At 36.9% G+C, this 25,521-nt stretch overlaps 1 protein-coding gene across 18 annotated transcripts in view; it reads left to right on the top strand.

Moving 5' to 3' along the window:
• The window catches only part of MAPK10 (mitogen-activated protein kinase 10), a 719,417-nt gene that overhangs the window by 540,637 nt on the left and 153,259 nt on the right, over window positions 1-25,521 (top strand). For all 18 annotated transcript variants that reach the window (XM_037830188.1, XM_037830184.1, XM_037830182.1 and 15 more), the window contains one exon: window positions 14,975-15,144. In XM_037830188.1, coding sequence (XP_037686116.1) covers window positions 14,975-15,144 — 170 coding nt within the window. The remainder of the gene's footprint in view (window positions 1-14,974; window positions 15,145-25,521) is intronic.

The raw sequence follows: 25,521 nt of genomic DNA, 5'->3' as shown, positions 1-25,521 counted from the left end.
TTTTTTTTAATAATAATAAAAACTTGAAAAAAAGAAGGGAAAATTTTAAAAATGGGGAAAAAGAAGATGAAGCTAGTGTGTGCTAAGGATTTTGTGAGTGAACAGAACCAGAATGTTAAAGGACAATAAAAAGAGGATCAGGACATGACAAATAGCAAGTCAGGCACTTCCTACATCCCAAATTAGCCTTGGCAAATGAAGTCATTTGTTATCCCAGCTCCAGTTGCTTTTTAACCTTTCCTAGCCAAGAGAAAAGCAGGACTTTAACGGGGCTGGTCTACTGATATGCCAGAACAGTCTTGAGTACAAATGAACCATGGTGTGGAAGGCAGTACCTGATACCGTGAATATTTCTGTTTTTGCTATTGTCCACACCCATTGTCTAAATCCTAAACCCTGTTGTAATCCCTTTGAATAGGCTCTCAATGCCTTGATTCTTAGTAGCCATGTTTAATTTCCTGTTGCATGCTTCACAGACTACCTTCTTGATTTCAGACTTCATGTTATTGTGTTTGAAACTTACCTGAATTTACAGCGTCCTGTCCAACCAACCCAGATTCCTTACCCATAGTCCACTTTTTTCTTTGAAGCATGTGCACCTCACTGAATCACTACCACCATATCTGACCAATAACAGGCTGCTGACTGCTATGTATATTCTGCTCTCCAGCTCTCTAAGGCTTCAAGATCCTTGTACTGGATTCATAGGTTTCTGACACTCATGTCTATATGGTTCCCACTGTGTTCTCTTCATTTATACTATTGATGCTGTCTGGGTCACCTTCCAATTTTTTATTTAGAAATGTAATGCCAAAAATCCATAAGACAAATGGTTTTATGACCAACCCAGAGTTTCAGAGCCTAAGTGGCTTTAAATCTTCTTTAAAATTATGTGGGAATTAGATTTCTAGAAAAGTCACTGTATGCTAAAATCATACAAAATATGCTGGTTTAGATTGTGAGCTCAGAAGATTATATGGAGGTTTTTCACTAAAGCTTTGGTGGGACCTTCAAAAGTTGTGAGGTACGTGGGAAATTATTCATGGGTGGGAATGTCCTGCTCACTGCAGGACAGCTGGCATTCTTTGACAAGCCAGCTAAATACAAGCCATCATTGTGGCAATCCAAAATATACCCAAAAATCTTCCAAATGACCCCCAGGATTAATGCCACCTCTGATGATAACCACTGTTTTAGATTATTCAGTTTTCACTTGCTGGGATTGGGGGAGGAACCCAGAGAGCATATGGGTGCTCAAAACCTGAACAAAATCAGCAAGAGGAAAAGAGATGACTATTGGGTAAGCATCTAACAGTGTGTGCTACAAAAGAATAGACTAGATGATATTCTATAAGATGCCTTCAAGCTGTAGAATCTATACTATTTAATGTCATAAAGTACAGTATAGGATCACTTATGGATAAATAATCATGAAAAATGGATATTTACATTACATACATATATATATTTATACATACACACACATACATACACATATACATGCATGTACATGAATCATCCATGATTCAGATTTCAAGGATAGGAGGATTGTGGGAAAATGGCAGAGTAGGGAGGTCCAGGACTCAGTTTTTCTACCAGAACAACTATTAAAAAGGCAGAAACTACCTGAAGCAATGATTTTGAAAGTCTGGGAGCCAGAAGAACACTACAGAATCCAGGGAAGAGTGGAAGGAAGAAGCTGATAAATTACAATAAAGAACAGTAAATTAATCTCTCTGCATGACAGGTGCCCATCCTCCACTCTTGCAGTAGTCTCCTGTGGGTTCCAGCCCCTGACTAGCTTTCTAGTAACAGAAAGGGACAGAAAAATCCTATTCTCCAAGACAAGAGGTGGGCATGGCCAATCACTGATCACAGCTTCTGGTTAGCAACTTTGGATCACTGGGGGCCTGACTCTGAGGGAGGGCATTGATTCAACCCACCTAGACAAAAGCATCATCGGCCATTGTTTCTGTTCTCCCCAGATAAAGTCCACTGTGGAGGAGACTTAAAGATGCTAGACTTTCTCAGGACTGTTGGAGACAGTTAGTTGAAGGGCTGCATTTGCTGGGCAGATCAAGAAAGCCTAGCTTTGGGGAGCTGTGAAAGAAGATTTTGGCACCTTTCCTGAACCCCACTGCAGGGCACTTTGGAACTAGTCCCCTTTTGTGGTTTCCTGGCCCTGTTTCACCTGGGAAAGACTGACCTGGAAAAGTCCTCTCTGGTGTACCTCTCCTCTCAGAATTTGCCCTCCAGGCAAGAGCAGCTTGAGACAACAAAAGGAGTGGAAGAAATGATAGAGGCAGAAAATCTGGGGCAAAAGCTTGCTGGCTTCAAACGCCTGTGAGAAGAAGGTCTGTCTCCTGGATAACAGGATAACTAAACTTCTGTAAACAGGGGAACTCTAAAACAACTAACAAGCAAAACCAGGACAAAACAAGGCCCAGAAAGACAGGGGAAACCCTGTATACTGCATTCACCTTGGGTGGACTTTCCAGGTAGGAGGGCTAAAATTCAAGAAAATCTGTCTTATTGTCAGCTGATTACAAAATCAAGAAACAGATATCTCAGAGAATAAATCCAAAAGATAGCATTTTAAAATATTAAAACAATGTGCAACAAAAGAGTACAAGAGAAACAAAGAAACAGAAAAAGATGGCCCATTCAAAGGAAGAGGATAAAAATCAGAAACACCAATGAAGAAGAACAGAATGTGGACTATGGAACAACAATTTTGAAAAAAGGTTCTTAAGAATGCTCAAGGAAGTGAAGGAAAAGAACAAGAAGGATATCAGGGAAATAATGAGCAATATGAAAATTTCAGTAAAAAGATAGAAATTTTTAAAAGTAGCCAAACAGAACTGATGGATTTGAAGACCAAAATAACTGAAATGAAAAATGCCCAGGAGGGTTTCAGGAGCAGATTGGAGCTGGCGGAAGAAAGAATCAGTGACCTTGAAGACAAGACACTTGAAATGAGTCAGACTGAGGAGCAGAAAGAAAAAAAGTATAAAAGTGAAAATAACCTAAGACACCTCTGGGAAACCATTAAGTAAACCAATATATGCATTATGGGAGTCCCAGGAGGAGAAGAAAGAGAGAAAGAGGAAGAAGGAATATTCAAAGAAATAATAACAGAGAACTTCCCAAACTTAGCACAAGACCTGAGTATGTATATCCAAGAAGCCCATAGAAAATCAAAGATGAACATGAAGAAAAATACTCCCTGTAATATATTGATAGCATTATTGAATGCAAAGTACAAGGAGAGTTCTGAAAGTTGATACAGAAAGGCCACATATTATATACAGTACAAGGGAGTCCCAATTAGATTGAGTGCTGATTTCTCATCAGAAACCATGGAGGCAAGAAGGCAGTGCATTGAAATACTCAAAGTGCTGAAAGAAAACAACTGCTAACAAAGAATTTTATATCTGGTAGGACTTTCGTTCAAAAATGATGGGGAGATTAAGACATTTGCAGGTACACAAAAGCTGAGGGAGGGCACCACTGCTAGACCTGCCCTACAAGCAATCCTAAAGGGGGTTCTTCAGACTGAAAGGAAAGGACACTAGGCAGTGGTTCAAAGCAGCTTAATGAAATAAAAACCCTGTGGGAAAGGTAACCATTTGGGTGATATAAATGCCAGTATTATTGTAGTATATAGTTAGGTATGTAACTTCACATCTTACTTCCTATGGCTGCTAAAATGCAAACGTATAAAAAGTAATGCTAACTCTATGGTTTTTGACATTCAGGGTTCAAAATTATAAATAGTAACAAGTACAGAATAAGGTAAGGGGACAGAGAGGTGTAGAAAAAGTATATATATAGGCTGTTGAAGTTAAGTTGGTATCAAACCAAACATGACTGTTGTATATGTAGGATGTTAAGTTTTAACCCCATGGTAACCAAAAGGAAAATAGATGAAGAATATGCCCAATAGAAAAGAGAAGGCACTCAAGTACAACACAAAAAAAATCAAGTAAAAATAAAAGTAGGCATTAAGAGAAGGATTGAGGGACCAAAAAGGTATAAGACATACAAAGGCTAAATAACAAATGGCAAAAGAAAGTCCTGCATTATCAGTAGTGACTTTACATGTAAATGGATTAAACTTTCCAGTCAAAAGGCAGAGATTGGCAGAAAGAATAAAAAAGCATGATTCAACTATATACTGTCTGCAAGAGACTCCCCTTAAATTAGAAGATACAAGTAGGATGAAAGTGAAAGAAAGAAAAAAAAAAAAAAGAAAGTGAAAGAATGGAAGAAAAAATCATGCAAGTAGAAAACCAAAAGAGAGCTGGAATAGCTGTACTAATATCAGATATAGTAGACTATAAGTCAAAAACAGTTATGAGGGACAAAGATGGTCATTATATACTGATACAGGGAGCAATTTAATAAGAAGATGTAATAATTATAAATATATATGCCCCTAAGAGCAGAGTCCCACAATACATGAGGCAAATAGTGACAGATTTGAAGGGAGAAATTGATGGTTCCACATTAATTGTAGGAGACTTTAATACAACACTTTCAATAGTGGATGGAACATCTGGTCAGAAGTTCAATAAGGTAGTGCCAGACTTCAATGCTACTCTAAACCAACTAGACCTAACAGACATATATAGAACACTATATACAACAAAAACAGAATACACATTCTTCTCAAGTGCACAGGATCATCCTCCAGGATATACTATATGTCACAAAACAAGTTTCAATAAATTAAAAATTATTGAAATCATCCAAGGTATAGTCTCTGACCAAAACAGAATGAAGATAGAACTCAATAACAGAGGAAGAAATGGAAAATTCACGAATATGTGGAAATTAAGCAACATGCTCTTAAATAAACAGTAGGTTAAAGAGGAAATCACAAGTGAAATTGGGAAGTATCTTGAGATGAATGAAAGTGAAAATACAACATACAAAAATCTATGAGATATAGTGAAGGCAGAGCTGACAGGGAAATTTATAGCTCTAAATGCTTATGTTTAAAAAGAAAAAGATGTCAAATCAGAGACTTAACTTCAAAACTGGAAAAGAACAAACTAAACCCAAAGTGTTTAGAAGGAAGGAAATAACAAGGATTACAGTGGAGATAAATGAAATAGAAAACAGAAAAATTGATTGAGAGAATCAACAAAACCAACTTTTGGTTCTTTGAAAAGATAAATAAAATTGACAAACCTTTAGCTAGACTGACAAAGAAAAAGAGAGGATACAAATAATGAAAATCAGAAATGAGAAGAGGATGTTACTACCAAACTCACTGAAACAAAAATGACTATAAAAGGATAAAACTATGTACAACTCTATGTCAATAAATTAGATAACCTAGATGGACAAATTGTTAGAAACACACAAACTACCTACATTGACTCTAGAAGAAAAAGAAGATCTCAAAAAAACCATTACTAGTAAAGAGACTGAACCAGTGTTCCAGTTTGCTAATGCTGCCTTTTTGCAAAAGACCTGAAATGGATTGGCTCTTATAAAGGGGGTGTATTTGATTATAAAGTTACAGTCTTAAGGCCATAAAGCATCCAAGGTAAGGCATCAACAATAGGGTACCTTCACTGGAGAAAGGCCATTGGCATCCAGAAAACCTCTGTTAGCTGGGAGGGCACATAGTTGGCATCTGCTTGCTCTCAGGTTGTGTTTCAAAATGGTGTTCTCCAAAATATTGCTCTTGGGGCATTTTGTACTCTCTTGGCTGCAGCTCCTCTTCAAAATGTCACTCTTAGCTGCTCTCAGTTCCTTTTGTTTGTCAGCTCATTTATATGGCTCTAGTGATTTAATTCAGAGCCACCCTGAATGGGTGGGGTAACACCTCCATGGAAATTATCCAATCAAAATCATCACCCACAGTTGTGTGGGTCATAACTCCATGGAAACATCCAATTAAAAGGCCACAACCTAATCAAAAATATTAATCAAGCTGCCCCCACAAGATTGCATCAAAGAACATGGCTTTTTCTGGGGAGCATAATATGTACAAACCAGCACATTCCACTCCCTGGACCACAGAAAGACATGTTCTTTCCATATGCAAAATACAAACATCCTATTACAGTATCACAAAAACTTAAATCGTTTCAGTAACAATAAGAAAGTACAAGATCCCATCAAAATCAGTTACAGGGGTGGTCTGCCTAATGCAAAATTCTCTTCTGGCCGTGGACCTGTGAAACTCAGAACAAGTTATGTGCTGCCAATATACGAAGGAGGGACAGTCACAGGATAAACATTCCCATTGCCATAAGGAGAAACTGAAAGGAAAACCGGGTTTAAGGGACCAAAACAGTTCCTAAAACCTCAGGGCAAACTTCATTAGATTTCAAAGTCTGAGAGTCATTTAGAGAATGACGTTGTATCCTTGGGGCTTGAGAGAGTGGGAGTCTAACCCTTCTTAAGGGCCTTTGTGGCATCCCTTTCCTCTCCAAACACTGGGGGTGAGTGCTCCAACATATCCACACGTTGGGGACACCACCTTCTTGGCCCCACCCTCCTCAAACATCGGGGTGCCACCCAGACTCTGCCTTTCCGGGACAAAGGCTCTTCCCTCTCTAAACAGTGGGGTGGCATCCAGGCTCTCCCCATCCCCTGGAGAATGTGCTCCACCCTCTCTGGGGCCTAGGTGGCAGCACTCTTCCTGAGCATCAAGGTGGAAGGCCTGCGCTCTACCTCCAGGGCAAGCACATCCTTTCCACGTGCATGGGCTGCTCCATTCTCCCAGCCCAAGACCTCTTAACTCCAGACTTAAATCTCCATGTCTCTGTCTTTGATGAAATTTTTCCTTCAGTTTGTTCCTTTGTCCCTTCAGTCCAGACTGGCCTTGGTGTTGGCTATACAGTTCTCTCAAAAATCTTGTTGGTTTGGCGTGAAGCACACAGGTGTCAAAACCATCAGACAATAGGACTTTCCACAAATTCCTTTCTGGGTAACTCCATATCCAATCCTGGCTTGTACTGAAATGGCAGTTGGGTTCCATGGTTGATTAAATCTTCACATGGGGCTGTAGCTTCTGGAGTTCTGTCCCCTGGAAGCTCAGAGTTTTCCAGGCCATCAATTTCTGGTTTCTTTGTACCCAAGAGTTCAGATCTAGGTTTATCTCTCTCCAATCACATTTAATTATAAGCTGCAAGGAGAAGCCAGGCCACACTTTTGATATTTAGTGTCAAAATCTCTTCAGCTAAGTATCCCAGCTTGTCACTCTTAAATTTTGCATTCCATCTGATACCAGAACACAATTTTGCCAAATTCTCTGTGACTTAAAAACAAGAATCACCTTTCTCCAGTTTTCAATGACATATTCATCATTTCTGCTTAAGGCCTCATCAGAAGTATCTTTAGAGTCCATATTTCCACCGATAATCTCTTGAAAGCCATCTAGGCCTTTTCTATCAAGTTCCTCATAATTCCTCCAGAATCTTCTCCTTATCCATTTAAAAAGCCATTCCAACATGTTTGGTATTTGCAAACTCAGCAGCACCCCACTTCTCTGGTACCAAAATCTGTTCCAGTTTGCTAATGCTGCCATTATGCAAAATACCAGAAATGGATTGGCTCTTATAAAGGGGGTTTATTTGATTACAAATTTACAGTCTTAAGGCCATAAATTGTCCAAGGTAAGGCATCAACAACAGGGTTCCTTCACTGGAGAAAGGCCATTGGCATCCAGAAAACCTCTTTTAGCTGGGAAGGCACGTGGCTGGCATCTGCTTGCTCCCAGGTTGTGTTTCAAAATGGCTTTCTCCAAAATGTTGCTGTTGGGATGCTTTGTCCTCTCTTAGCTGCAGCTCCTCTTCAAAATGTCACTCTCAGTTGCTCTCCAAAATGTCACTCTTAGCTGCTTTCAGTTCCTTCTGTTTATCAGCTCATTTATATGGCTCTAGTGACTTAATTCAGACCCACCCTGAATGGATGGGGTAACACCTTCATGGAAATTATCCAATCAGACTCTTCACCTGCAGTTGGGTGGGTCATATCTCCATGAAAACATCCAATCAAAAGGTCACACCCTTGTTGATGTTGTCACAAACATTGGGACTGGCGGTTTGATGTGCTGAGCCCTCGAGCATGGGACTTGCCCTTATGAAGCTCATTACCACAAAGGAGAGTCTAAACTTGCATGTAATGGTGCCTAAGAGTCTCCCCCTGAGTACCTCTTTGCTGCTCAGATGTGGCTCTCTCTCTCTCTAACTGAGCCATCTCGACAGGTGAACTCACTGCCCTCCTCCCTACGTGGGACCCAACTCCCAGGGGTGTAAATCTCCCTGGCAACGCAGAGTATGACTCCCGGGGATGAATGTGGACCCGGCATCGTGGGACTGAGAGTATCTTCTTGACCAAAAGGGGGATGCAAAATGAGACGAAATAGTTTCAGTAGCTGAGAGATTCCAAATGGAGTCGAGAGGTCACTCTGGTGGACATTCTTATGCACTATATAGATATCACCTCTTAGGTTTTAATGTATTGGAATAGCTAGAAGTAAATACCTGAAACTACCAAACTCCAACCCAGCAGTCTGGACTCCTGAAGACAATTATATAATAATGTAGATTACAAGGGGTGACAGTGTGATTGTGAAGACCTTGTGGATCACACCCCCTTTATCTAGTGTATGGATGAGTGGAGGAATGGGGATAAAAACTAAAGGACAAATGGGGTGGGATGGGGGGATGATTTGGGTGTTTTTTTTCACTTTTATTTTTTATTCTTGTTCTGGTTCTTTCTGATGTAAGGAAAATGTTCAGAGAAAGATTGTGGTGATGAACGCATAGCTATGTTATCATACTGTGGACAGTGGATTGTATATCATGGATGATTGCATGGTGTGTGAATGTATTTCAATAAAACTGAATTTAATAAAAAAAAAAAATAAAGCCTGAGTTTACAATTTGAAAAAATAAATAAATAAATCAGCTTGGATTCAGGAAAAAAAAAAAAAGTCACACCCTAATCAAAAAGATTAATCAAGCTGCCCCCACAAGATTGCATCAAAGAACATGGCTTTTTCTGGGGGACATAATATATGTACAAATGGCACAGGTACCTTCATTGGAGAAAGGCCATTGGCATCCAGAAAACCTCTGTTAGCTGGGAAGGCACATGGCTGGCATCTGCTTGCTCCCAGGTTATGTTTCAAAATGACATTCTCCAAAGTGTTGCTCTTGGGGCATTTTGTCCTCTCTTAGCTGTAGCTCCTCTTCAAAATGTCACTCTCAGTTGCCCTCTAAAATGTCACTCACAACTGCTCTGTTTCTGGGCCTATGTGGCTCTTTTTAAAGTACTCCAGTGATCCAGTAAAGACCCACCCTGAATGGGTGGGGCAACACCTCCATAGAAATAATCCAATGAAAGTTCTTGACCACAGTTGATTGAGTCACATCTCCATGGAAACACTGAATCAATAGGTTCCCACCTAATCAACACTAATATGTCTGCCTCCACAAGATTGCATCAAAGATAGTGGCATTTTGGGAGCCATAATACATCCAAACTGGCACAACCATTTATCAAAAACCTTACAACAAAGAAAAGCCAAGAACCAAGTGGCTTCCCAGGGGAATTCTACAAAACATTCCCCAAAGACTTAACTCTAATTCTGCTCAAACTCTTTCATAATATTGAAGAGGCAGGAACCCTCCCTAATTCATTCTGTGAGGCCAACATCACATATCAAAAACAGATAAAGATACCACAAGAAAAGAAAACTACAGACCAATATCTCTTATGAATATAGATGCAAAAAATCCTCAACAAAAAAATAGCAAACCAAATCCAACAGTGTATTAAGACAATTAAAGACCATGATCAAGTGGGATTTACCCCTGGTATGCAAGGTTGGCTCAACGTAAGTGTGCCGGTTTGAATGTATTGTGTCCCCCAAACGCCATTATCTTTGATGTAGTCTTGTGGGGCAGACGTTTTGGTGCTGATTAGATTTGCTTGGAATGTGCCCCACCCAGCTGTGGGTGATGACTCTGATGAGATATTCCCATGGAGGCATGGCCCAACCCATTCAGGGTGGGCCTTGAGCAGTGGAGCCATATAAATGAGCTGACTCAAAGAGAAGGAAGTCAGTGCAGCTGTGAGTGATGTTTTGAAGAGGAACAAGCTTGCTAGAGAGGAATGTCCTGGGAGAAAGCCATTTGGAAATCAGAACTTTGTAGCAGTTGCCAGCCACGTGCCTTCCCAGCTAACAGAGGTTTTCCAGACGCCATTGGCCATCCTCCAGTGAAGGTACCCGATTGCTGATGTGTTGCCTTGGACACTTTATGGCCTTAAGACTGTAACAGTGTAATCAAATAAACCCCCTTTTTATAGAAGCCAATTCATCTCCGGTGTTTTGCATTCTATAGCATTAGCAAACTAGAACAGTAGGAAAATCAACTAATGTAATACACCATATTAACACAGTGAAAGGAGAAAAACACATGATCATCTCAATTGATGCAGAAAAGGCAATTGACAAAATCCAGCACTGCTTCTTGGTAGACAAAGATAAAAACACTAGGAATAGAAGGAAACTTCTCAACATGAGAAAGGGCATATATAAAAAACCCACAGCTAACATCCTATTTACTGTTAAAAGCCTAAAAATTTTCCCTCTAAGACCAGGAAAAAGACAAGGATGCACAGGGTCACCACTGTTATTCAACATTGTACTGTAACTTTTTGCCAGAGCAGTTAGGCAAGAAAAAGAAATATGTCACCAAGAAAAGAAAAAGTAAAACTTTCCCTAATTGCAGATGATATGGTTCTATATACAAAAAATCTGGAAAAATCCACAGCAAAGCTCCTAGAACTAACAAATTAATTCAGCAAAGAGGTGGGGTACAAGATCAACACCCAAAAATCAGTAGTGTTTATATACACGGGCATTGAACAATCAGAAGAAGAAATTAAGAAAACAATTCCATTAAAAATGGTGACTAAAAGGATCAAATATGTAGGATGTAAAGACTTGTACACAGAAAACTACAAAACATTGCTAAAAGAAATCAAAGACAAGCTAAATAAATGGAAGGACATTCCATGTTCATGGATTGGAAGACTAGATACCATTAAGATGTTGTGCCAGTTTGGATATATTATGTCCCCCACAAAAGTCATCATATTTTAACCCAATCTTGGTGGGTGGAACCTTTGATTGTTTCCATGGAGGTGTGACTCACCCAACTGTGGGTGATACCTTTGATTAAATTATTTCCCTGGAGGTGTGGACCCTGCCCATTCAGGGTGGGTCTTGATTGGTCCATTGGATTACTTAAGAGATCTCAAGAGCTGACACAGATGCTTGCTGACACTTGGAGATGCTTGGAGATGCAGACAGAAAGATGTTTGGAGATGATAGGCTAAGAGATGAAGTACAGAGTTTGCCCTGGAGAAGCTAAGAGAGGACCCCCAGATGCTTAGAGAGAAACACCCTGGGAGAAAGAAGCAAGGATGCACAGTTGCTGACAGAGAGGAGCAAAGACAAACCCAGAGACATTTTTAAGAAAGCCATTTTGAGACACATCTTGGTAGTAAAGGACCAGCAGACACCAGCCACGTGCCTTCCCACCTAACGAAGTGTTCCGGATGCCATCAGCCATTCTTCAGTGAAGGTATCCTCTTGTTGATGCCTTAGTTTGTACACTTTTTTGGCCTTCAAACTGTAAATTTGTAACCTAACAAATCACCTTTATAAAAGCCAGTCCAATTTCTGGTATTTTTCATAATGGCGGCATTAGCAAACTGGAACAGACGTCAGTCCTACCCAAAGCAATTTAGAGAGTCAATGCAATCCTAATCAAAATTCCATAAATGTCCTTCAACAGATGAGTGGATAAATAAAATGTGGTATATACACACGATGGAATACTACGCGGCAGTAAGAAGGAACGATCTCGTGAAACATATGACAACATGGATGAACCTTGAAGACATAATGCTGAGTGAAATAAGCCAGGCACAAAAAGAGAAATATTATATGCTACCACTAATGTGAACTTTGAAAAATGTAAAACAAATGGTTTATAATGTAGAATGTAGGGGAACTAGCAGTAGAGAGCAATTAAGGAAGGGGGAACAATATTCCAAGAAGAACAGATAAGCTATTTAACGTTCTGGGGATGCCCAGAAATGACTATGGTCTGTTAATTTCTGATGGATATAGTAGGAACAAGTTCACAGAAAGGTTGCTATATTATGTAACTTTCTTGGGGTAAAGTAGGAACATGTTGGAAGTAAAGCAGTTATCTTAGGTTAGTTGTCTTTTTCTTACTCCCTTGTTATGGTCTCTTTGAAATGTTCTTTTATTGTATGTTTGTTTTCTTTTTAACTTTTTTTTTCATACAGTTGATTTAAAAAAGAAGGGAAAGTTAAAAAAAAAAAAAGAAAGAAAGAAAAACAAGGAAAAAAAATGATGAAAAAAAAAAAAATTCCAGCAACCTTCTTTGTGGAAATGTAAAAGCCAATCATCAAATTTGTATGTAAGGGTAAGGGGCCCTGAATAGCTAAAGACATCTTGAAAAAGAGTAATGGATTTAGAGGACTCACACTTCCCAATCTTAAAATTTATTAAAAGCCATAATAATAGAAACAGCATGGTACCAGCACAAGCACAGACCTATCAACCAATGGAATCCAGTTGAAAGCTTAGGAATCAACACTCACATTTATAACCAACTGATTTTTGAGAAGGGATCAAAGGGCAATCAATTAAGAAGGAATAGTCTCTTCAAGAATGGTGCTGGAAAACTGGATCTCCCTTTAAAAAAAAAAGGAGGACTTCTATCTCACATCTTGCACAAGAATCAACTCAAAATGGATCAAATACCTAATTATCAGAGCCAAAACCATCAAAATTCTAGAAGAAAACATATGGAAACATCTTCAGGACATGGTTTCTTAAACTTTCCACCTAAAGTACAAGCATTATGTAAAAAAATAGATGAATAGAACCACAACAAAGTTAAAAATGTTTTGCCTTAAAGAACTTTATCATGAAGGTAAAATGAGAACCTACAAAATGGGAGAAAATATTTGGCAACCGCATATCTGATAAAGGTTTAATATCCAGAATAAAGAAATCCTTCAAATTAACAATAAAAAGACAAACAAACCAATTTAAAAATGGGCAGAAAAACCCCTCGAATACACTTCTCTCCAAAGAAGATATACACATGGCCAGAAAGCACATGAAATGATGGTAACCACTATTTGCCATTAGGGAAATGCAAATCAAAACCACAATGAGATACCATTTCATGCTCATTAGAATGGTTTCTATTTTTTAAAAATGTAAAATAAGTTTTGGAGAGGATGCAGAGAAATAGGAACGCTCATTCATTGCTGGTGACAATGTAAAATAGTACAGCCATGTGGAAGAAGTTTTGGTGATTCCTCAGAAAGCTACGTATAGAATTACCATATGACCCAGCAATTCCACTACTATGTATATACTCAAAAGAATTGAAAGCAGGGGCTCAAAAAGATATTTGCACACTAATGTTCATTATGGCATTATTCACAATTGCCAAAAGGTGGAAGCAACCCAAATGTCCAATAACTGATAAATGGATAAACGAAATTTGGTATAAAGGAATGAAGGAAAAAGGAAACAGGGATGAAATTCTGATACATACCACAACATGGATGAACCTTGAAGACATCATGTTGCATGAAATAAGCCAGACACAAAAAGGACAAATATTGTATGATCTCACTGATTTGAAATAGAATAAGCAAACTCATAGAGTTAGAATCTAGAAAATAGGTTACCAGGGGATGGGGTGGGGATATGGGATAGGAAGTTAAGGTTTAAATCATACAGGGTTCCTATTTGGAATGATGGAAATGTTTTAATAGTAGATGGTGTTGATGGTAGCACAAAGCTGTGAATGTAATTAGCATCACTGAAATATATAGCTGAATGTGATTAAAAGGGGAAATGTTAAATTGTATTTATGGTAACAGAAGAAAAATGTTTAAAAAAATCCATGGATGTACACTACATAAACAGTGAACCCTAAGTTAATCCATGGACTACAGTTAATAGTACAAATATAAAAATTCGCTATGATCAATTATAACAAATATTCCACATCAATGCAAGTTGTTACTAATAGGGTGGTATATGGGAATCCTGTATTTTATGCATGATTGTCTATAAACCCACAACTTCTTTACTAAAGAGGAAAAAATAAGGACAGGAATCTTTAATTACTTCTATCTGCAGTCTTCAATCTTCAAATAGATAGGTGAACTTCTCCTAATTGTAACCCAAAGATGCCACAGCTGAGATATTTCAAATCTAAGCTTCCAGAGAATAAAGAGGGATCATGTGGCATTTTAGAACAATGTTAATTTGAACTAACACTGTTAGTTCAGTGCTTAATGGAAGATTTTATATAATAGCATTTTTGGTATTAAGGAGAACAAGTGAAATCTACATAGTTTAACTGAAATTTAGTTAATTAAAATAATTAAAAATATACATTATTTTGTATCTCAGTCTTTTTGAAAAAGGGTTGTAGATAAAAACTTTTATCTTTCCTGATACGGTTATTTTAAAGGATAATCAGGGATTGCCTCTGTCTTGTTTACTTGAATCTTGAAGTATCAAACATAGTCTCTAGGGCAGCATATGTTTAATAGATGTTTGCTCCGTAAATGAATGGTTTTAATTAGATACTTCAGAAAAAATTCAGAGAAATTAATGAGATACTTCAGAAAAATTTCAGAAAAAAATTAAGCTGGTTGATTTTATTATTGAAAAAACTTCTTTTGCATTTTATTCTAAGTTCTCACGGTAATCTTACATAGATCTGTCTGTCTGTCTATCTATCTATCTGAAATACAGCTTATATTGATAGGTGAATAAGTATGAGTCACCATTAAAAGAACAGGCTTCTGTACATCTCATTATCATTCTGGTTTTTTATTTGTCTCATGTTTTTGTTGTTCTTTTTGACAGGGATTTGATAAACAAGTGGATGTGTCATATATTGCCAAACATTACAACATGAGCAAAAGCAAAGTTGACAACCAGTTCTACAGTGTGGAAGTGGGAGACTCAACCTTCACAGTTCTCAAGCGCTACCAGAATCTAAAGCCTATTGGCTCTGGGGCTCAGGGAATAGTTTGGTAAGTGAATGGATTTAACATATATTTTTAAATGGAACAGGTTGTGTGCTAGCCACAAATTCACAAACAAATAAGCAAGCCAACAAACAAAGGCATGACTTGGAAGGGGAAATATACATTCTACTAAAGAAAAAATTAAAATTTGAACATTATCTCTTATTATCTATATGCTAACATTATGTATACCTTGGCTTGTGACAAGTTTTTCTAATCACGCAGACACAAAATCCAACACACAACAACCACAAGGAACCAAGAGAACCAGAGGTTTTCTAGCTTTTGCTAATGCGTTTAGAAAATTTTTTTTTTATATTCAAGAAATGAGTAGATAGGTCTTAGGATAACTAGCAAATAAGGCTCCCTGCATCCTAAATAGGTATAAATGATATCTCAAGTGTCCCTGTGGATTTTCAAGTTCATTGTTCAAATAAAACCTATTTAGGAAAAGTAGTATTTTAAAAATATTTTTGCTGAAGGTTTCCAAAATGTTAAGATTCTGGGCTCCTTTGTAACCACTCTTTTATGAGCTTTGAGTAGCCAATTGAAATGATAAGTCCAGATCTGATTTTGCTGTTATTAAACTCTTGCTAAAATAATATCAGATTAATTGATAAGCATTCCTTTTAGACAGCTTTAACTTATAATGCAACAACTAGATGTGTTTAGTATGAACTTATTAGTATAATAATTTTCAATCTTTTTGATGTCTCACATGTATAAGTAAAAATTTGGACATGCACCCTAAATATGTGTATGTATTGTTATGAATGTATAATTATTGAGTTATAAAGGATACTTATTTATTGCAATATATTTATGTTATATAAAGTACTGGTGTATTAATAATTATGTACATTTTAAAACACAAACACTTTAAGGGTTGAGATGAAGAAATAAAAATTATTTTAAAATATATTTTATACTTTTTCAGTCATTTAAAATGTTAATAATGTTATTCGGTGTAAGCAATGTGATAGTGTCCACTGTTTTTGAAATCTTGATTTTATACTTTGTAAAACATGATTTGAAAATCTGGTTCACTTCATTTTGACAACTGGTTTTAAGTTCAATGTTGAAGCTTAGCTGATGCAAATAGTAAAAGTGCACTGTTGGTGCACTTACTAGCTCATAATACTAGCTTTTAAATCTTATTTGCCAAATATACAAAGGCTTTTGTTAAAATTCAGTGAGCAAATTTGCATCTTTCTTAATGTCAATCAGTAGTGCTTTTGCAATTTGAAAAGTGGAACAAATTTTAATATTTTTAACAAATGGGGCCAAACCTTTCATTTCAAAGATATTGTCAATAGAGAAAATGTCAGTAAAGAAATGGGTAACTTATTTTTAACTTTCACATCTCTTTTAAGTTCTTTTCTATGAGACAGTAAACCTTTTTATGGCACAAAACAGTTTCATGGCGTGTATTTTAGTTTCCTAAGCTGCTTAAAGCAGATACCATGTGTGCCAGTTTAAATGTATTGTGTCCCCCAAACACCATTATCTTTGATGTAGTCTTGTGGGGCAGACGTTTTGGTGCTGATTAGATTTGCTTGGAATGTGCCCCACCCAGCTGTGGGTGATGACTCTGATGAGATATTCCCATGGAGGCATGGCCCCACCCATTCAGGGTGGGCCTTGATCAGTGGAGCCATATAAATGAGCTGACTCAAAGAGAAGGAAGTCAGTGCAGCTGTGAGTGATGTTTTGAAGAGGAGCAAGCTTGCTAGAGAGGAATGTCCTGGGAGAAAGCCATTTTGGAACCAGAACTTTGGAGCAGACGCCAGCCACGTGCCTTCCTGGCTAACAGAGGTTTTCTGGACACCATTGGCCATCCTCCAGTGAAGGTACCTGATTACTGATGTGTTACCTTGGACACTTTATGGCCTTAAGACTGTAACTGTGTAACCAAATAAACCCCCTTTTATAAAAGCCGATCCATCTCTGGTATTTTGCATTCTGGCAGCATTGGCAAACTAGAACACCATGAAATGGGTTGGTTTTAAACAGTGGGAATTTATTAGCTTATAGTTTGAGATCATGAGAATTTCCAAATCAAGGCATCATCAAGACGATGCTGTCTTCCCAAAGACTGGCTGCGTATGATCCTTGGCTCCTCTGCTACATGGGGAAGCATGGTCTCTCCCTTCTCTTCCAGGTTTTGTTGTTTTCAACCTCTTGCTTCCACAGTTTTCTCTTTATTCATTCTGTTTATAAAGGATTAAGTAATAGGATTAAGTCCCATCCTGAATGAGGTGGGTCACACCTTAACAGTAGCTTCAACACCCACAAGAATGGATTAGATTTAAGAACATATTTTGCTGTGGTAACGTACAGCTTCAAGCAACCACAGTGTGGTAGGCAGAAAAATGGCATTACCAAATATAACCAGGCCCTAATCCCCAGAACCCACAAATATATTATTTTACATGGCAAAAAGGACTTTGCAGATATGATTAAGGTTCAGGACCTTAAAATGGAGAAAGTATCCTGGATTATCTAGGTGAGCCCAGTCTAATCATGTGAGTGCTGAAAAATGGAAGAGGAATGCAGAAGAATGGGTCAGAGAAATGCAATGGGAGAAAAGGGGGAAGAGATTTGAAACATGAGAGGGACTTGCCTTGTTGTTGCTGGCTTTGAAGATGGAGGAACTGGGTGGCTTCTAAAGGCTGGAAATACCCCTTAGCTGACAGCTAGCAAGAAAACAAATTTGCGAAGTTTAAGCTACAAGTTTGTGGTAATTATGGCAGCAATGGAATACTAATACACATAGTATAGTAAAGACTCTACTATTAAGGTAATTGCTGCAAATCTACTGCAAGCAGGCATGCTGCTTGCAGGAAGGAGTTTGGGGTGCCTCTGTCAACCTTCCCCAAACTGTGAGATGCCCATTTTCCTTCCAGTTCACATCTCTTACCCTAGATAATACGTGACTAAATGCTAGGGGGGATGAAAAGTGTATGTAGGGGGATCAGTGTCGATTCATACATTAAATATTAGTCAAGTTAATTTCTTTCTTTTTTAGATGAAAATATATATTTATTTTTCTGCTTTCTACTTGATCACTTGTAACTACCCAGGTAATAGGAACCCTATTTAGGAGATCATTGCATTCATAAAGAGCTTTCAAAATAAAATAGAAAATCAAACCAAGTTCTTGTGAAGGAGGAAAGATGGGAGGGAAGAAAGCAGAGTGATTCCTGGCTACCTTTCTTTAATGGAAAATTATAGAATATTAACAGGAGAAAATTTTCCTCAGTAAGATTCTCAGTTCAGACATTCAAATACTCATTGGGATAGTTTCAATTTACTTCAAATAAAACTGCCACAGAAAATGAGATTGCCAGTGAAAGGAAACTGGTAAAACTTTAATGACTCAAACATAGATCCAAAACTGACCACATGTTGTTCAAGAAGTTAACAGATTGTCCCAGAAACATCTGAAAATTCACTACTGAGAATTTTGTAGTGCATTTTCTAGGACTTCCTGTGCCTCTGCTTCTCCTTGTACAAGATGAGGATCATCCTTGGTCTTAGGTATAGTACTAACTGAAGATAGATTTCAATAAATAAAGTGCCCTTGAGTAAAACATTTAATCCAGTTTTAGAACAAATTTATCAGCAAATTTGTCAATAAAGGGACACATATTCCAAAATGTTACCTCTGGAGTTTCCTGAGATTATTAGACTTTCTGTCTATAGTTGAAGGAAATGAAGCCACATTCAGGCTAGCAAAGAACAAGATAAATGGAAAAAAATGAGATGACATATTCCCATCCCTCATCTTCTAGTTCATGATTCTACCATGCACACAAACACCCACAATTCCAGCACAATCCCTCCCAGACACGAATATGATTGTCCCTTTTTCTCAACCTTGGCATTGAGATATCTTTGCTTACTTATACCTTGGGTCTATAATGTTCTATTTCTCTTGTAAACTATTCTTGTTTTAATTTGTCCTCTCTACCTGCTTGTCCCTAATTTCATGTCCTTTTTTGTTGCCTTTGTCAATGGTGAGCTCAACTACCTCTCAGACACCAAACATACATCTATTTCCAGAAATGCACCTGAAGTCCACAGACTTTTCCCTGTTTATGACAGCTGTCAGATTCACATGTCATGAATGTTCCATATATTTCTGGACAGAGCAACTTTCCAGAAACTTGGAGTGTCTGGGAGTTCTAGAGGGACAGACAATCTGAAACAGATGATTAATTTATTTTACTTTTCTTTGTAGCAGTAATAAAGCATGGAGGAATGAATTCCGGAAGACGTGTTAGTCACCTTTTTTTTTTTTTTCACCTGTGCCACTATAACATTTTTTACATGTATTTAAGACAGATTCTGCTTTTCAAGTTTGCAAACATTGACATATTGGTATTTAAGTCACAGAATCTCCATCCTCCTAAATTGTTTGAAATGTGGACTCATTTCTACTGTTTCAGTTACTGTAGACTTATTAGGTTCTTATACTTTCCTTCCTTTCTTTGGACTACTTTATTGCCTTATTATCAAGGGGAAAACAGGCAGTACTAAAATATCCTCTAAAGGAATTAACCACTACTATGCTATTTTCTCATTCATCCTGGATGATAGACCCCCCCCAAATGTCATTATTGAGAACCATTAAATAAAAGCTAATGTGTAATCTTTTGGAATAAATGAAAATTTTCTTTCTGCCTCTAGAAACAAAAAAAGTTTATCTGTTGAAACAGGGGAGAGTAATGAGAATTATTCTGCTTTGCCATTTGAGCTAAGGGGGGAGGGAAATTGCAATCTATAAAATAAGTTTTGATTACAGTTGTGAGGAGCCATCTGAATAAGTTATTTCAGAACAATTTTCCCATCATTAGAAGAGGGTCTAGGTGTTCTTTTCTACTACCAGCTCCAGGGGAAAAAAAAAAGAGAAAGAAGATCAACAGCAGGGAAATCATTGTCTTCTCTCTCTCCAGTCCTTCTGTTTCCTTGCCAAGCCAAGGAACATTATCTATTTTCTTATTTCTTTCTCCAAAGATGATAAAAATTGACAGCAAAAGTGGTGACAGAAGTTCACAACTAAGTTTAGTGGAGAAGACTTGCCAAGGTTGGTCTGCTCATTAACCAAAAAGAGCTGATGGTATAGTTTTAAGTGACAGGAAGTAAAATCTGTGAGAAATGTGAATCCAGATTTTGCAAAATGATGTTTCATGGGATATTTATATTAAAGAGGTAAGTTTAAGATTTATAAAAGCACGGATTTAGGGCAGCTTATAGTAAAACATCTGTATCTAGAAAATTAAATATTTTAGAAATAAGTTGATGCACTTTATGTTAACTAAACTTCCCTAAAATTCTAAGTAGAGCTAGAAGGTAGCATTTAATCAAAGTTGAAATATTTGTAGTTATAAGATGCCCTGGCAATAATCTAGTGGATTAGTTAATCTTAAATTGTATATATACCATGTATGTTATACGTTACACATAATATTTATATGTATATACATAATGAATATATGTAACAACTAAATGTAATAACTGTGTATATAATTATACATATTTTATATATGTTATATCTGTTCATTTTTTCAGAAAAATTTGAAAAGTCATTTCTGATGAATGTCCTTCAGTTAGTGGTCTACAGTAGTAAGACCCCAGACAGATAAATAATCTAATATTTTTAATTTTTTATTTATCTAAGATAAATTGCCAGGCATGTTCCCACCAAACCTTGAGAATTCACATATTCTTACTTGCAAAAGGCTGCCTTAACATTTTCCTTTGATAGTAGGAACTGGTGGGTCAGAGTGGCTAGCAATGTCCAAGTAGCCTGGACAAGCTAAGGGTGAGATGAAATGAAGTCTAGAATTCCTGTGTTTGTTTTTCTGGATTATGTTTGTGATCTACATTGAAGAAGGACAAGGGTGGCAAACAATCCATAAAATACTAAAGCAGGTACATGAAACCAAGATTTTTATAGAATTTTATCTGGTGGTTCTTTTATTGGCACCATTGATATGGCAGTCCTGTTGCTTCGTATGTACGAATGAATATGTGTTTAAATCTTATTTACTTCCAAATAAGATTTACGGTGATGGATGGAAAAAAAGAATAGATTTTACTTGGTATATACATATAAAGGGCTTTAAGGGAGTAATGGTTAACATATCCCTTTGATAGAGTCTCTTTAAGGGTTTTGGTAATGTTATCAGGCAGAATACTCAAAACCAGTCCCAAGGGAGTCTAGGTGTTGACCCCCTCTATGCCTTAGATACTAGAGATGTAGAAGGCAAAGTTTTTGTTTGTTTATTTTTGTGTTTATGTTTTAAATTGTAGAATATCATTTGTATCTTTGCCTTCCCAATTCTATGTACTGCTAGTAGGTAAAGTTACCATGGGTAGATCAGAGCTCTTGTAAAAAATGAACCAAACCAACCAAACACCCCAAAACCAAACAATAAAAATCTATGAATTTGTCCAAATGCTCAAAAATATTACTAGTAATAATGCCAAGTCAAGTCATATTAGTAGGGTGATCACTCTTGGTGAAATTGTCTTCAAATACTAACAGTGTGTTTGTGTTTTGTAAAAACAGGTTTATTAAAGTCCCCCCCCCAGCTTAATGTGCTCATTTTATTAAGAAAGAAAAAGACTATTGACTCACTGATGTTTTTGTCAGCTTTCCTCATCTTGATGATGAATTTGATCTACTCTCTAATTTAATTTCCCTTTAACTGATTGCACACATTTACAAAAGGTTAGGGAATATCTGTAAATATATAGAAAAATAAGATAGAAATGTGGCCATGTTTGGGTGCATGATGTAAAGGTATTCAATAAATATCTCCTGCTAATCAAGATTCAGAGGGAAATTGATGAAGTAAATTCTCATAATCTTGCAAAATATTTTCACTTTGAAAATATTTCTATCTTGTAACATAATATGGATTCAATTGCAGATACCATAAGTTACCTTATAGTATCATCTTCAATAATGATAATTTCAAGTACACTTGTGCCCACAAATAATTGAATTTCCCATTGTGCTTTATCAATGGTAATATTTAACTTTTAGTCTCTTAGAACATGTGTAAAATGGGGAGAATATTAATATCACAAGATTTGAGAGAGTATAAAGCAAGCTAGATACATGAAAGTGTGTTGTAAATCTGATATTGTCACAGCTTTTAGTAGGTAGGTTGATGTGGTTATTCTTTTCTACTGATGGGAAATTTCAAAAGGTCAGCATATGTAGCCTAGGAATATGCCTACTTGTAACAATTTCTTTGTCATCGAATTCTGCATACTATATCTATATTATAGTTGAGAACATGGGATTTAAAAAAAATGACTTTACTAACACTTCACAAATGGGTCTGGCAAATAAGAATCAAAATTTGTTGTCCCTACCCTTGAACCTGGATTTCAGGTAACCAAAATTATTTAAAATATTTATATAGACTTCAAAAGTTAGTTTTTAAATTTGCAATATAGCTATACAGACCCAGAAAACCATCTCTAAGCACAGAATTTGGTTTGAAATATTTTATGGTTATGATGTTGGTATTAAGAGAGAGTGGGGTAAAATCATCCAGAGGGTTTTTTCAAATCATCAGACTCCCTGTATAACACAAAAGAGATTCAATCACTGGGCCCTGGATAATTTTATTTCATTTCTGGAAACATCATTCATGCTCAGGTGGCACATTTCTCTTCTTAGAGTTTCTAATGAGCCGTTACTCTAAATGAGGCAGCTTTAATCACACATTTTCATTTAGCCTCTGTCCAGTGGAAATTGTTGCCCTCTGATCCACATCTGGAACATGAGCACACTCTGCATTCTTGTTATTTTCCATTAATTTCACAGTTTACTCTGAATTGCAACCTTTGAGATAAGGAGCATTGAGTTTCAAATATCTTCTTTTATATTGGTGAGAGTTTGGAAGTGGTAATGGCCCCATGACATAAAATGGAATAAGGCACTGTCTTCCTCTTCCATATTTGCTGTTTTCCTTTGCCCCTTTGCATAGCACAAGCTCCAAATATTTCTTTTACCATATTCCTTGATCAATGAGTAGAACTTGTAAATATGGCTTTTTTCCATCAAAGAAATAAAATTGGTACTTTGAGAAACCATTAGTAGAAAGAAGTTTGATGGCAGTATGTTTATAGAAACAAAAAGATATATACAAAGCTTATATACATAGATATCCCATATTTTTATGTTAACCATAAAGTATATATGTGTTTATATGTGTGAATATATTTAATTGTCAATGGGGTAACTATTGCTGAAGGGGTAGGTAGTATATATTAAAATTTATATTTGGTTTTGGAAAGTATTATGGACATTTATTCTGAATTATGTCATTTGTAATTAATTTACATCCCAATAGTAAAAACTGACAGCAAGAGATTGTAGCCCAGAAGCATGTTTCTTAGCAGAGGGGAAAAGTAGCCATTTAAATTTCCATAGATAATTATTCACTTACAGATGGTTAAGTCTTATCTGTAAATCATTTATTGATACAAATGCTAATGTCCTTATCAGGAGAAATAATTAATAGACGTATTATTTATTTTTCAGTTTCTACTTCTATTCCAAATATTAAATGGTTAAATCACACTGATTCATATTTCTTTTAGGCCTGTCTTCTAGAGCATTCATAAGACAACTTCACTGTCAAAAGAATATCAGTTTATGGTCCATGTACTATTTTTTAGATACATGGATTATAATTAATTGTTAGGATTCAAGTGTATCCATGGCTATATTAAAAATTAAAAATAGAAGTCAAATATGAATATCTGAAGGCTTATTTCTGGTATATCAAATGGCATCTTGGAAAAGCCGATTCCTCACCAAAAGGAGGCAGTTTCTTCATTTCAATTAAATCATGTTAAATAACAGATGGCACTTGCGGTTCCTTCAGATTCCAGGGATCATTTTCATCTACTTCTCCAAGAGACCACCATTCCATCTGAGCATAAGGAGGCTTTTTTTTTTTTAGAGCGAGGGAGAGAGAGAGCAGACGTGTTATAAATATTATAACTAAAAATACCAAGGTTTACAGGTTTGCAGGAGATTTTTATAAAGTTCTGAGGAAGGCACTTGGTCCCTTTCTCTATAGACTCATGTTTCTGGTGCCTTACAGCATCCCATTCTGTTTATAGAGTCTGAGCTGTCTTGCTAATCATGAATTTGAATGTGGGAGCTGAGGACAAAGGAAGATATCTTTTGGTTTGGAAGATGGACTGACAGCCCTATCATTCTCTTGTTCTGCTCTTTACTCCCGGATTCATACTCTCTCGTGCAATGGGATTTAAATTTATTTAAAATATTTGACCTTGTCAAGTGAGTTTCACTTTACACGTCCCAAGTTTTGAATCCAATATTGAACTATTGCATTTTAAGTTTCTCTATACAATGAATGAGTCTGAATCACCATCCAAGAGGGAACTTTGCCACTTCATTTTATATGGGGTTTCTTTTATTCAAAGAAATGTACCTTAGAATTCTCTTAGCTATACCCTTCCTCATTTTTAGTCTATTTCATATCATCAAAACTATTTTCCACAGAAGATTGTAATATGTTCATTCACACAATCAAGATTTTACTCCCAAAAAGGGCAATACAACCCCAAATATGTTTTTTGAATTTTTTCTTTGGGTACACCCTGGACTGCAGAATATAGCTGTGGAGTGTGAGCTCTGCACAAGGGCCCCAGGATGAGGGAGCATGTGGGGGCTGACCTGCAGCCTGCCTTTCACCTGCCCAGTGATGGTGGACAATCACCTTCACCCAAAGGAGCTGCCTTTTCCTAATTCACACAACACCATGTGGACTGGCGGCTGATACTGAATGAATGAACTCTAGCTTTCCGATGACTAGTGAAAGAAACTCAATTTATGATAGCAAAGTATAAATTGGAGAATAACTATCATAAAAAAGATATAGTGAATTTAGTATATTAAATAATTTATTAGTATAAAGGTTTAAGACACCTAAGAAAATGGAAAGAATCAGGGAGTAGAGGAAAATTATGAGCCAAGTTGTTGTCCTGTTAACGTTGTCCTTCCTTTTCATCCGCCCTTCCTTTCCGACCCTCCTTATGGGCATCAGTCTTTCAAAGCCTCCCTGTTCTCTGTTCTATTACTCTCCTGCTGGATTAACTTTCTCTCCATTTAGCTTGGAACCGTTAAGAAAGATTTCAAAGACATTCTCAGATGCTCTCTATTTTCTCACTTCTTGATCCTCTGCTGCTCCCTGTTTTCCAAATCTTCAATCTGGATCAACCCAACTGGTTGTTTCCTCTGTTCCTTCTGGAGGGCTGAGCCCAGCTGGAGAAATCACACAATCATGCTGATTTTCTCCATTACAAATATATGAGTTTCATCCT

This window comes from Choloepus didactylus, chromosome 3 (assembly GCF_015220235.1).
Source record: "Choloepus didactylus isolate mChoDid1 chromosome 3, mChoDid1.pri, whole genome shotgun sequence".
NCBI lineage: Eukaryota > Metazoa > Chordata > Mammalia > Pilosa > Megalonychidae > Choloepus > Choloepus didactylus.
Note: the sequence above shows the minus strand (reverse complement) of the source record. Positions and strands in the feature narration are given on the sequence as shown.